Source organism: Crocuta crocuta, unplaced genomic scaffold (assembly GCF_008692635.1).
Source record: "Crocuta crocuta isolate KB4526 unplaced genomic scaffold, BGI_CrCroc_1.0 scaffold73, whole genome shotgun sequence".
NCBI classification, from domain to species: Eukaryota; Metazoa; Chordata; class Mammalia; order Carnivora; family Hyaenidae; genus Crocuta; species Crocuta crocuta.
In genome coordinates this window covers 6,811,776-6,825,171 of record NW_027529443.1, presented here as the reverse complement: position 1 = coordinate 6,825,171, position 13,396 = coordinate 6,811,776, and the positions used below count along the sequence as shown (strand labels likewise).

General features: G+C 35.5%; 1 protein-coding gene across 1 annotated transcript in view; it reads left to right on the top strand.

Annotated features, from left to right (window-relative positions):
• The window catches only part of LOC144228656 (phospholipid-transporting ATPase ABCA3-like), a 120,151-nt gene that overhangs the window by 30,719 nt on the left and 76,036 nt on the right, over nt 1–13,396 (top strand). The window contains exons 7-8 of the mRNA XM_077760563.1: nt 2,517–2,671; nt 13,045–13,200. Of these exons, the coding sequence (XP_077616689.1) occupies nt 2,517–2,671; nt 13,045–13,200 (311 nt within the window). The remainder of the gene's footprint in view (nt 1–2,516; nt 2,672–13,044; nt 13,201–13,396) is intronic.

The window sequence follows — 13,396 nt, the reverse complement described above, 5'->3', positions numbered from 1 at the left end:
TAATGTTATTAATAACATTAATTCATGTATCACAAACAGGAAAGTTTGTGTTCAGCTTTTTAAGAACATAATTTCATATTAAAATTTCCTTGTGTGGATATAGTCTGTATATTTATTATTCAAGGCCATATGGCATTTTTAGTAGTTACCTAGTATTCTCTTTAATAGCCATAAAGTAGTCTTTTAAATTAATATGCTGTGGTTAACATGTCATTTTATATTCTTTTTCTTTTTTTTATGTTTTCTTTAACATTTGCCTTCAATGCTAAATAAGTAGCCCTATTTAGATGTCTTTGAAATACTTTTTCCACTTTGAATTATATTTTTAAATATAGTTTTCAAAAATATATTTTAAGACAGTATATTTTTTAGTCATCTCAATTGATGCAGAAAAATGATTTTACAAAATTCAACATCCACTTATAATAAAGACTCTCAATGAAGTGGGAATAGAGGTAACATACTTGAACCTAACAAAGTTCATATATGACAAGCCCACAGCTAGTATCATATTCAACAGTAAAAACCTAAAAGCTTTATTTCTGAGATCAGGAATAAAACAATGATACCTAGTCTTGTCACTTTTATTTAACCTAATATAGGGAGTCCTAGCCAAAACAATTAGACAAGAGAAAGAAATAAACTGCACACTAATCAAAAAGGAAAAGGGAAAGCTCAGATGATATTATATTATAAGTAAAAAACTATAAAGACTCCACTAAAAACTGTTAGAACTAATAAATTCAGTAAAGTTGTAGGACACAAAATCAATATACAAAAGTCTATTACATTTCTATATACTACTAAACTGTCAAAAAGAGAAATTAAGGGGGAAATCCCATTTGCATTACATCAAAAAGAATAAAATACCTAAGAGTAAATTTAACCAAGGAAGTGAAACACCTGTACACTGAAAACTGTAGGACATTCATGAATGGGACTGAATAAGACAGAAATAAGTGAAGGAAACCATAAAATGAAAGGCAACATGCCAAATGGGAGAAAATATTTGCACATCATATCTGATAAGGTGTTAATATCCAAAATATAAAAAGAACTCATGAAGCAGAGTAGGAAAAAAATACAAGTTTAAAAATGGGCAGAGGATTTGAATAGACATTCCAGGGGCTCAACATCACTAATTACGAGGGAAATATAAATCAGAACAATGAGCTATTGCCTCACACTTGTTAAACTGGCTATTATCAAATAACAAGAAACAAGTGTTGGCAAAGATATGGAAAAGAGGGAACCCTTGTGCACTGTTTGTGGGAATGTAAATTGGCGCAGCCACTATGGAAAACAGTGTCGAGGTCCTCAAAAAATTAAAAGTAGACCTAACATATGGTTCAGCAACTTCACTTCTGGGTATTTATTTGAGGAAACGGAAACACAAACTTGAAAAGATATATCCATTCCCATGTTTCTTTGTGGCATTCTTAGCCAAAACATGGAAGCAACCTGTGTCCTTAGGTGGATGAATGGATTTTTTAAAATGTGGAGTTGATCTTCCTACCAACCTGGACTGTTTGCCTTGGGATTATCATGTGAATGCAAAATTTCTGTCTTTTTTAAGCTTCTTTGTGGCCTCTTTGATAATGACAATTTAGCCTTTACCCTAACTTAGTTCTCAAAGTCTGGTCTTCTGACTAGTTGCATCATCAGCATCACCTTAGAAATGCAAGTTCTTATCAATTGATGGGTAGATAAAGAAGATGTGTGTGTATATATACAATAGGCTATTATTCAGCCATAAGAACAAAGGAACTCTTGTTATTTGTGACAACACTGACAACATAGATGAACCTTGAGTGCATTATGCTAAGTAAAATAAGTCAGAGAAAGACACATATATATGGTTTCACTTATATGTAGAATCTACAAAGAAAAGAAATCAAATTCATAGATGTAGAGGACAGATTGGTGGTTGCCAGAGTCAGAGGATGAGGACTGGGCCAAATGAGTAAAGGGGATCAAAAGGTACAAACTTCCAGTTGAAATATAAGTTAGGGAGATATAATTTATAGCATGGTGACTATAGTTAATTATAATGTTAAGCATATTTGAAAGTTGCCAAAAGAATAGATCATAAAACTCTTCATCACAAGAAAAATATTGTAGTTATATATGTATTTAAATTTCTTGAGGACAAAAGTTATACATTCCTAATCTTTATGTTTTTCATAACGATACCTAATCTTGTTCACAAATACAGTAACTGACTACAATGTCAAAGTATTAAAATATACCAAATTATTTATGTTTTTATTACCAATATAATCCATGCCCATTGTAGAAAATTTGTATATAAAAGCAGAAAAGAAAAAAGAAAATTAAAAGATAGCTAATACCACTACCTATATATAATTACTGATATTTTCCTGAGCTATTTATTTTGGAGATAGTGCTAATTCTTTTGAGTAATCCAGAAGTAGGCTGAATTTAAGATGCTAATTTGCAATATTGGGGTCTCTCATCAAAGCTCAGCTTCTTTTATGTCTTATGCTTACTTGTAGGTCGTTATCCTCCTACCACAGGAGAGGTCTGTTTTCATGGATATGAGATCTCAAAGGACCTAACTGAGATTCACAAAAATTTGGGCTTCTGCCCACAGCATGATTTGTTGTTTAATGACTTGACACTCTCAGAGCACCTTTTTTTCTACTCTGTGGTGAGTCAGAAATGTTTTAAAATTATACAGTGAATTTAAATTTTTTCTTTTGGTATATAGATTATGAAGTTTAACACATTCAGCTAGCACCACAGAATAGTTTCAACACTCCCTCATGCTATTCCTTTGTAGTCATCCCTATCCCTGCCCTGGTATCACTAGTCTATCCTGTATCACTAATGTTTTGTCTTACTGAGAATACCATAAAAATGGAATCATATAGTATGTAACCTTAAAAGATTAGCTACTTAAACAGAGCATAATGCTTTTGAGATCCATTCAAATGGTCACATGATAGTAGTATGTTTCTCTTAATTACTGGGTAGTAGTTCATGTTTAGTTGTAACACTGTACACCAATTAAAGGACATTTGGCTTGTTTCTAGTTTGAGTGAGTATGAATAAAGCTGTTCTGAAATTCATGTGAATTTTTTGTCTGTAAACATAATTTTTCACTTCTCTCAGAATGGGATTACTGGATCATATTATAAGTGTTTAACTTTATAAGAAACTGCCAAACTCATTTCCAGAGTGATTGTACTATTTTGCTCCTTCACCAGCAGTGTATGAGAATTCCAGTTGCTCCATAATTTTGCCATCTAATACAGGTGTAACTGTATGTAATCCAGGTTTTAATTTGCATTTCATGAATAGCTGATGATGTTGATCATCTTTTGTGTGCTTACTTGCCATTTTTATACCCTCTGATGAAATGTTTATTCAGGCCCTTGTCTGTTTTTAAAATCTGGATTGTTTGGGGCGCCTGGGTGGCTTAGTCGGTTAAGCGTCCGACTTTCGCTTAGGTCATGATCTCGCAGTTTGTGGGTTCGAGCCCCGCGTCAGGCTCTGTGCTGACTGCCAGCTCAGAGCCTGGAGCCTGTTTCAGTCTGTGACTCCCTCTCTCTCTGACCCTCCCCTGCTCACGCTGTCTCTCTCTCTCTCTCCTAGAAATAAATAAAACATTTAAAAAAATAAGTAAATAAAATCTGGATTGTTCATTTTCTTATTAAAATTTTGAGTTCTTTATATGTTCTGGATATATGTCCTTTGTTTAATATGGGCTTTGCAAATATCTGTATTTTTTCTTATTTTCTCTAGCTTGTCTTTTCATTTTGTTGGCAATGCTTTTTACAGAGCAAAAGTTTCTAATATTGAAATCTAATTTATCACAATTTTCTTAAAGAATCCTGCCTTTGCTGTCTTTTCTAGAACTCTCTGCCTAAACCCAAGACATGAAGATGCTGTTTTTACTTCTAATATTTTTGTAGATTTACATGTTGCACTTAGATCTGTGATCCATTTGTGGGTTAGTCTCTGTATAAAGATATAAAATGTAGATCTAGGCTCATTGTTTTGCATATCAGTGACCAGTTTGTTCTGGTGTTCTACAACCATTTTTGAAAACATTATTCTTTCATCTTTGAATTACTTTTTCCATTGTCAAAGATCAAATGATTATTTCTGTGGGCTTATTTATGAAGTCTTTCTTATGTACTGTTGATTCACATTGCCCTGATTACTATAGCTTTATAGTTAAGTCTTAATATAAGATAGTGCTATTCATTCAACTATAATCTTTTTCAAAAGTGTTTTAGTTATTGTAGCTACTTGGCCCTTCCAGATAAATATGTGTATTATCTCTTATGTGTCTACAAGAGTTCTGCTGTGATTTTGATTGATATTACATTGAACCTGTATACCTTTCTTCAGACAGAGTAAACATTGTTACCATATTGAGATTTCAAATCCTTAATCGTGGTATCTCTCTCTATTAATTTAACTCTGATTTCTTCACCATTTTTACTTTTCAGTACACAAATTATATACACACACATTATTTGGAACTTTAAAAGTTTTTTTTTATTTCTAGTTTATTGCTGGTACATAGAAAAACTATTGACATTTATATGTTGACCTATTATTCTCTGACCTTAGCTCACTTACTGGGTTTAGGAGGTTATTTTCTTTCCTGGGTTCCTTGGTTTTGCGCATAGGCAATCATATCATTGTACAATAGGGACAGTTTCTTTTTTGGTGCTATATGTTTGCCTTATCTTTCTTTCTTTTTTTTTTTTTTTTTTTTTTTTTTTTTTTTGCATGCTGCACTGGCTAGGAATAGCATGATGTTGACTAGGATTATTCAGAGTGTGCCTCCTTGACTTGTTTCTGATCTCAGGGGATGGGATTCTATTTTTGACCATTAAAATTTTTTTTGCAGCTACCCTTTATCACTTTGAGGAAGTTCCTTCCCCCTTGTTTGTTCTCTAAAGTTATTTAAGAGTCTGTTTTTTGGTTTGTCTCTTTTTTACTTTGGTGGTTTCTTTTGTTTCTTAAATTCTACAGATGAGTAAAATAATTTGGTATTTGTCTTTCTCTGACTGACTTCACTTATCATTATACTCTCTAGATCCATCCATGTTGTTGCAAATGGCAAGATTTCATTCTTTTTTATGCCTCAGCAGTATTCCATTGTATGTGTATGTGTGTGCATGTATGTGTATCACATCTTCTTTATGTGATTCAATGTTATTTAATGCCTGCCCATGAGGCTTCTAAAATGATTGCATTTTATTTCTTTTAAAAATAATTTTTTTAATGTATATTTATTTTTGAGACACAGAGAGACAGAGCATGAACTGGGGAGGGACAGAGAAAGAGGGAAACACAGAATCAGAAGCAGGCTCCAGGCTGTGAGCTGTCAGTACAGAGCTCAACATGGAGCTTAAACCCATGAACTGTGAGATTATGACCTGAGCTGAAGTCAGGCACTTAACTGACTGAGCTACCCAAGCACCCCTGAATTATGTTTCTAATGTAAGCATTTAAAGCTATGATTATTCCCCTAAGCACTCCTTTGTTGTACTCCTCAAATTTTGATACAATTTGCTTATTTTCATTTTTATTCAGTTCAGAATATTCTCTACATTCCTTGAGATTTGTTTTGTGTCTCATAGATCATTTACAAGTATGATTTTTAAAGTACAAGTTATGGAAATTTATCCTGTTTTCTTTCTGTTATGCTTAGTTTAATTCAGTTTTGGTCAGGGATCATATTTTGTGTAATAATGAAGTTTTAAAGCTGCTAAGGTTTAGAAGATTGATTCAAGTTACGTCTAAGGGGAGTTCTTGTGCCTCTTGGATTTCTTTTTTTTTTTTGAATAGTTTATTGTCAAGTCGGTTTCCATATAACACCCAGTGCTCATCCCAGCAAGTGCCCTCCTCCATGCCCATCACCCCCCTTCCCTTCTCCCCCACCCCCATCAGCCCTCAGTTTCTTCTCAGCAATCAAGAGTCTCTCATGGTTTGCCTCCCTCCCTCTCCCCAACTTAGCACCTGGAAACCTTGCTGCCACCATAGACTTGAGAACCTCAACCACAACCTTTAAGGATTTTAGAAGTAGCTTATCCGTGAAGGAGTACAGATCCTTTTAATTTTCTGAATGAGTAGTTCCCAATCAATGTTTCTTCAGTTAGAGACAACAAGCTGAAGAATCTTAATTCCAGCCAGCAGTCACAATATACCTTGGATCAGATCAATAAAATCTGGATGCAGAATCTGGATGCATCCGTGGTGGCTGCTGCCTGTGCTCACGGACCTGAGGACTAACTGCCCTCTAGAGAAGGAGAAAAAGGGGAGACGGGGCAGGGGAAGGAGGTGAACGAGGAGAAGAGAAAGAAACGGAAGGAAAGAAAAGGAAGCGAGGAAGAGGAGGATGCTGCCGCTGCTGCCCTGTGGCCACTGAGAGCCCGTGCAGCCTGAGCACCTGGCCCCTAAAACTGCTAAGGTTTAATGACTCGGGATATAGTCTATCTTAGTTACTGTTTATACGCATTTGCGAAAAATATGTTTTCTGCTGTTTGGTTGGAATTTTCCGTAAATATCTAGATTTAGTAACTTGATCTTGTTGCCTAGTTCTATTTGCTGATATCTGTCTAGCAGTTCTGTTACTGAGTGAGGAGTACTAAAATATCCTACTTTAGTCATATATTTTTCTAATTTTAATTTCAGTTCTATTATTTTGTTTTTTTGTTTGCTTTGGGTTTTTTTTTTTTTTTTAGACAGAACAAAATCAGAGAGATAAGGAGAGAGGTCATCTTAAAGACTCCATGCTGAGCCCCCATTGTGGAACTTGATCTCACAACACTGAGATCATGTCCTGAGACAAAAATCAAGAGTTGGATACTTAACCGACTGAGCCACCCAGGTGCCCCTCTGTGTTTTAAGTTCTATTGTGAGATGTATACATGTTTAAAATTCTTATGTCTTTGTGAAATGATTCTCATATGAACATGTAATGTCCTTCTTTTGTCTCTGGTAATTTTTTTTTGTTCTGAAGCCAACTTCATATGACATTAGTATAACCATTCCAGCTTTCTTTTATTTGTGTTTTCATGGTACTGCTTCAAATACATTACTTTAAACCAACCTCTATCATTAAATTTTAAGTAAGTTCCTTGTAGACATTGTATAATATGGTTATGTTTTATATACAATCTGAAAGTATCTTTTTTTTTTCTCTTTTCAAACTTCTATTTAAATTCCTGCTAGTTAACATACTGTGCAGTATTGGTTTCAAGAGTAGATTTCAGTGATTCGTCACTTACCTACAACACCCAGTGCTCATCACAAGTGCCCTCCATAATACCCATCACCCACCTCCCTATATCAACCCTCAGTTTGTTCTCCGTCATTATGAGTCTCTCATGAACTGTTTCTGTTTACCCCCTCCCATCTGTTTCTTAAATTCCACATGTGAGTGAAATCGCATGGTGTTTGTCTTTCTCTGACTGACTTATTTTGCTTAACATCATACACTCTAGCTCCATCCATGTCATTGCAAATGGCAAGATTTCATTCTTTTTGATGGCTGAGTAATATTCCATTGTATATACATACTCTTTCTTCTTTATCCAGTAATTGTTGTAGACATTTGGGCTCTCTCCATAGCTTGGCTATTGTTGATAATGCTATAAACATCAGAGTGCATGAATCCACTTTGAATCTGTAATTTTTATCCTTTAGGTAAATACCTAGTAGGGCAATTAGTAGATCATAGGGTAGTTATATTTTTAAATTTTTGAGCAACCTCCATACTGTTCTCCAGAGTGGCTACACCAGTTGCATTCCCACCAATAGTGTAAGGGTTCCCCTCTCTCTGCATCCTACCCCAATACCTGTTTTCTCTTGTGTTGTTAATTTTAGCTACTCTGACAGGTATGAGGTGGTATCTCATTGTGGGTTCCCCTTTCTCTACATCCTACCCCAATACCTGTTGTTTCTTGTATTGTTAATTTTAGCCACTCTGACAGGTATGAGGTGATATCTCATTGTGGGTTTGATTTGTATTTCCCTGATGATGGGTGATTTTTAAGCATCCTTTCATGTTTCTGTTAGCCATCTGGATGTCTTCTTTGTAAAAGTGTCTCTTCCTGTATTCTGCCCATTTCTTAACTGAGCTATTAGTTTTTGGGTGTTGAGTTCATAAGTAATTTATAAATTTTGAATACTAACACTTTATCAGATATGTCATTTACACATATCTTCTCCTTTTCCATAGGCGGCCTTTTAGTTTTATTGTTTCCTTCTCTGTTCAGAAGCTTTTTATCATGATGAAATCCCAATAGTTGATTTTTGCTTTTGTTTTCCCTTGCCTCTGGTGACATGTCTAGAAAGAAGTTGTTACTGTGAAAGTCAAAGAGGTTGCTGCCTGTGTTCTCTCTCTAGGATTTTGATGGTTTCCTGTCACACATTTAAGTCTTTCATCCATTTTGAATATATTTGGTGGAATAAAGTGGTCCAATTTCATTTTTCTGCATGTTGCTGTCTGGTTTTCCCAGTACCATTTGTTGAATAGTCCTTTTTCCATTTCCTACTTTGTCAAAGATTAGTTGACTATGTAGTTGTAGGTCTATTTTTTGTTTTTCTATTCTGTTCCATAGTTTGATGTGTCTGTTTTTGTACCAGCACCATACTGTTTTGATGACAACTGCTCTGTATTACAGCTCGACATCTGGAATCGTGTTGCCTGCATTTTTTTTCTTTTTCGAGATTGCTTTGGCTATTCAAGGTCTTTTGTGGTTCCATATGAAGTTTAGGATTGTTTGTTCTAGTTTGTGACAAATGCTTATGGTATTTTTGATGGGGATTGCACTAAATGTGTAGATTGCTTTGGATAGTATAGACATTTTAACAACGTTTGTTCTTCCAGTCCATGAGCATGGAATGCTTTTCCATTCCTTTGTATCTTCTACAGTTTCTTTCTAAGTGTTTTATAGTTTTCAGAGTACAGATTTTTTTTTTACCTCTTTGGTTAGGTTTATTCCTAGGTATCTTACACTGTTTTTGATGCAATAGCAAATGGGATCAATTCCTTGATTTCTTTTTCTGCATCTTTGTAATTGGTAAATAGAAATGCAACAGATTTCTGCAGGTTGATTTTATACTCTGCAACTTTGTTGAATTCATGCATTAGTTCTAGCAATTTTTTTGGTGGAATCTTTTGGGTTTTCTACATAGAATATCTTGTCATCTGCATATAGTGAAAGTTTTACTTCTTCCTTGTCAGTGTGGATGCCTTTTATTTCTTTTTGTTGTCTGATTGCTGAGGCTAAGCCTTCCAGTACCATGTTATATTAACAGTGGTGAGAGTGGGCATCCTTGTCTTGTTCCTGACCCTAGGGAAGAGACTCTCAGTTTTTCCCCATTGAGAGTAATATTAGTTGTGGGTCTTTTGTATATAGCCTTTATGATGTTTAGGTATGTTCTATGTATCCCTACTCTGTTGAGGGTTTTTATCAAGAATGGATATTGTATTTTGTCAAATGGGGTTTTTTTTTTTTTGCATCTATTGATAGAAACCTATACTTCTTATCCTTTCTTTTATGAATATGGTGTATCACGTTGACTGATTTGCAAATATTGAACCAGCCCTGCATCCCAAGACTAAATCCTGTTTGATCATTATAAATAATTATTTAATGCACTATTGAATTCAATTTGCTAGTATCTTGTTGAGAATTTTTGCATCCATATTCATCTGGAATATTGGCCTATAATTCTCCTTTTTAGTGGGGTCTGATATATGTATGGCTACTCAGGCTTTCTTTTGGCATCCATTAGCATAATAGATGGTTCTCCATTCTCTCACTTTCAATCTGCTGCTGTCTTTAGATCTAAAATGATTCTCCTGTAGACAGTATATAGATGGGTCTTGTTTTTTTTTTTTAATCCATTCTGATACCTTATGTCTTTTGTTGGAGTAATTAGTCCATTTATATTTAGAGTGGTTATTGAAAGAGTTTAGTGCCACTGTGTTACCTGTAAAGTTGGCGTTTTTAGTGATGTTCTCCTTTCCTTTCCTGTCTTTGTTGCTTTTGGTCTCCCCCTCTCCCCACCAAAATCCCTCTTAATATTTCTTGCAGGGCTATTTTTGTGGTCACACACTCCTTTGATTTTTGTTTGTCTGGGAAACTCTCTATCTCTCCAATTCTGAATGACAGCCTTGCTGGATAGAATATTCGTGGCTGCATATTTTCCCCATTCAGCACATTGAACATATCCTGCCCCTTCCTCTGGCATGCCAAGTTTCTGTGAACAGATCTGCTGCAAATCTGATCTGTCTTCCCTTGTAGGTTAGAACTATTTTTCCCTTGCTGCTTTCAGGATTCTTTCCTTGTCTGTTGTTTTTGTGAATTTGACTATTTTATACCCAGGCGAATGCTGGCTTTTGTTAAATTTAATGGGAGTTCTCTGTGCTTCTTGGATTTTGATGTCTGTGTTTTTCCCCAGATTAGAAAAATTTTCTGTTATAATTTGCTCACATAAACTTCCTGGCCCCCTCCCGCTTTTTTTTTTTTTTTTTGTCTTCTGAGACTCCTATGATATAAATGTTGTTCTTTTTTAATAAGTGACTGAGTTCCCTAGGTCTACCTTCATGATACCTTTGTTTCCCTCTTCTTCTCCACTTCATTATTTTCCATTATTTTATCTTCTGTGTCACTAATTCATTCCTCTGCTTTGTCCATCCTCACTGTCATGGCAGCATTCAAGTCTGCATCTCAGTTATACTGTTTTTAATTTTAGACTGACTAGATTTTAGCTCTTTTATCTTTGTAGTAAGGGATTCTCTGGTGTCTTCTGTGCTTTTTTAAACCCATTAAAACCCTTATAATTTTTGTTTAAATTCTAGTTTACTATGCATCTTAGTTATAACTGTATTGATTAAATCCCTGATTGTCATTTCTTCCTGTTCTCTCTTTTAAGGTGAATATCTCTGTCTTGTCATTTTGGAGGAAGAAATGATAAGATAAATTTTTTTAATTAAAAAATATTTTTTAATCAAATAAAGGAAGCTAGATCCTAGGTGTGTTTTGGTCTGCTTGTTAAAAGAAGCTCGATAGAAAAAAGAAAAAAAATTAAAATTTTGAAAACTAAAATGAAATATTTGCTCTTTCTGTATCCGAACACAACACACGCACACGCACGCACACACACACACACACACACACACACACACACACAGGCCATATCACCTTTATCAAATGCACTCCAAACAAGGGAATAGTTTCTCTCAATACCCCCAGGGGATCCTCAGACCCTCTCTGCCATGCTTCCTCACCAGAGCACTCCCAGGCACTGAGCTCTGTCTGAATCTTCAGACTCTGCACTCCACAGTTTATGTTGTGCAAAAAAAAATGGTGGTACTGAAACCCTCTCGTTTTTCCTTGTCAGTGGTTTTGGAGAACATTTTTCTTGTGCAGTCCCCTGCATGTGTTTTTACTCTTTCTCTCTCTCTCCTTCTCTCTAGCTACTTTCAGGAAGACTACTTTTCTTTTCTTTTTTCCCCCACCCCATCCTCCCATCCTGCCAGGGACACTCCCCATGCTTTTAGGGAGTGCAGAGTAAACATAGGCTCCCTTTTGTCTTTTTTTTGAATAGTTTATTGTCAAGTTGGTTTACATATAACACCCAGTGCTCATCCTCACAAGTGCCCTCCTCCATGCCCATCACCCCCTTCCCCCCACCCTCATCAGCCCTCAGTTCTCAGTATTCAAGAGTCTCTCATGGTTTGCCTCCCTCCTTCTTCCTAACTATTTTCCCCCTTCTTTTCTTACATGAACCTGACACACTGCACTCTCTCCCCATCTCCTCTCTGCAAAAAGGGCTCCCTCCCCTTTGGGGCTCCTAGGCTCTTCTGCACCCCAGTTCACCTCTCTGCACCTCATACCTGTCTCATTCTCTCCCTCAAATTATGAAGGTTGTTCTCTTAATCCTCAAACCAATTTCCTAGGTGTTCAGATGATTTGATGTTGATCTGTGGTGGAGGGAGGAGACAAGTCCAGAGTTCCCTTACAACTCTGCCATCTTAACTCTTCCCTGAAAATATCTTTTAATGGATGTGTTTAAATAATTAATTTTTTAATTTTTATTCTTTAGATAATTTATTTTTAATATAACTAATACTATATTTATATTTAAGTCTGTCCTTTTATTATTTGTTTTCTGTTTGATCTCACTTTTTTTTCTGTTTCCCCTTTTCAGTTTTATTTTGGGTTATTTAATTTTTAGTATTCCATTTCAATTTGTCACTTGTGATTTTTACTATATTTCTTGTACACGGCTTTCACTGATTGCTCTAGATATTGCAAAAGAGACTTAGCTTTTCACAATTATTAATCTTGCAGGATTCCCATTCCTTTCTACTCTTGCCACCGTCCCTGCCACAAGACCCCAGTGGGTTGGGATGAAGAGGACAGCAAAAAATGGAATTGGCCCTCATACACTCTCTCAGAGCTTTAGGAGGTTTTTTGGTTTTTGGTTTTTGGTTTTTTTCCATTACTCAAGCCAGAACTAGAGACTTTATCCTTAATCTCATTCTATCTGCACTGCTATTCTCACTTCCAGGTTTTGGATTACTTCTGTGTTCAGGCTAGGGGGATACCCAAGGGGAAAATGGTAAACCTCACAATGGTTCAGTGGTACTTTAAAATCTGGTATTCTTCCTGATCAAACTGCTGTTTACTTTTTATAGTTCTCCATGTTTAATAATTGAGTTCAGTGGGAAATAAAGGGGGGTGGTGTTTACTTCATCATACCTAGAAAATAGAGATGTTTATTCTCCCTCTGTTCCTGAGCTTCAGGTATCTATAAATCTGAAAGTTCTTTTTTTAGGAACTTTCTTTTAGACTTAAAAGGAGGCAATGGGAAGAAGACACTATGTAGTAGATGTGAGAAAAGAGATGGTATAAAATGTTTTAAGGGTATAGTAACAAGAAATTTCATTTATCTACATAGATACACAAAGAAAGTTATGATCTTAAAACTTTCCAAGGATGAAGTTGGACGCACTGTGTAAATTCTACCTCCTCTTTTTAGGTAAAAAGAATGTATCATAAGGTGTATGTTACAGAAATTGACCATATGCTGTCTACTTTTAACCTACTAGAAAAGCGTGACACATTTTCAAAGTCACTGAGTGGAGGAATGAAACGGAAACTCGCCGTCATTATAGCACTTTTAGGGGAACCCAAGGTAATAAAAGAGAATGAAAAGGGGAATGGGAGGGCACTAACCATGGGTTCCTGCCAACTGGTCTAGAAAACTCAGCTGACAAAAACCCGATGGTTGGTATGAATTCTAAAGGAATGTTGCCAAATGATAATTAGAGGGAATTTGCATTATTTGGTTCAATTGTCATAATATGGTTTGGCTTTATTCTTTTTTTCCA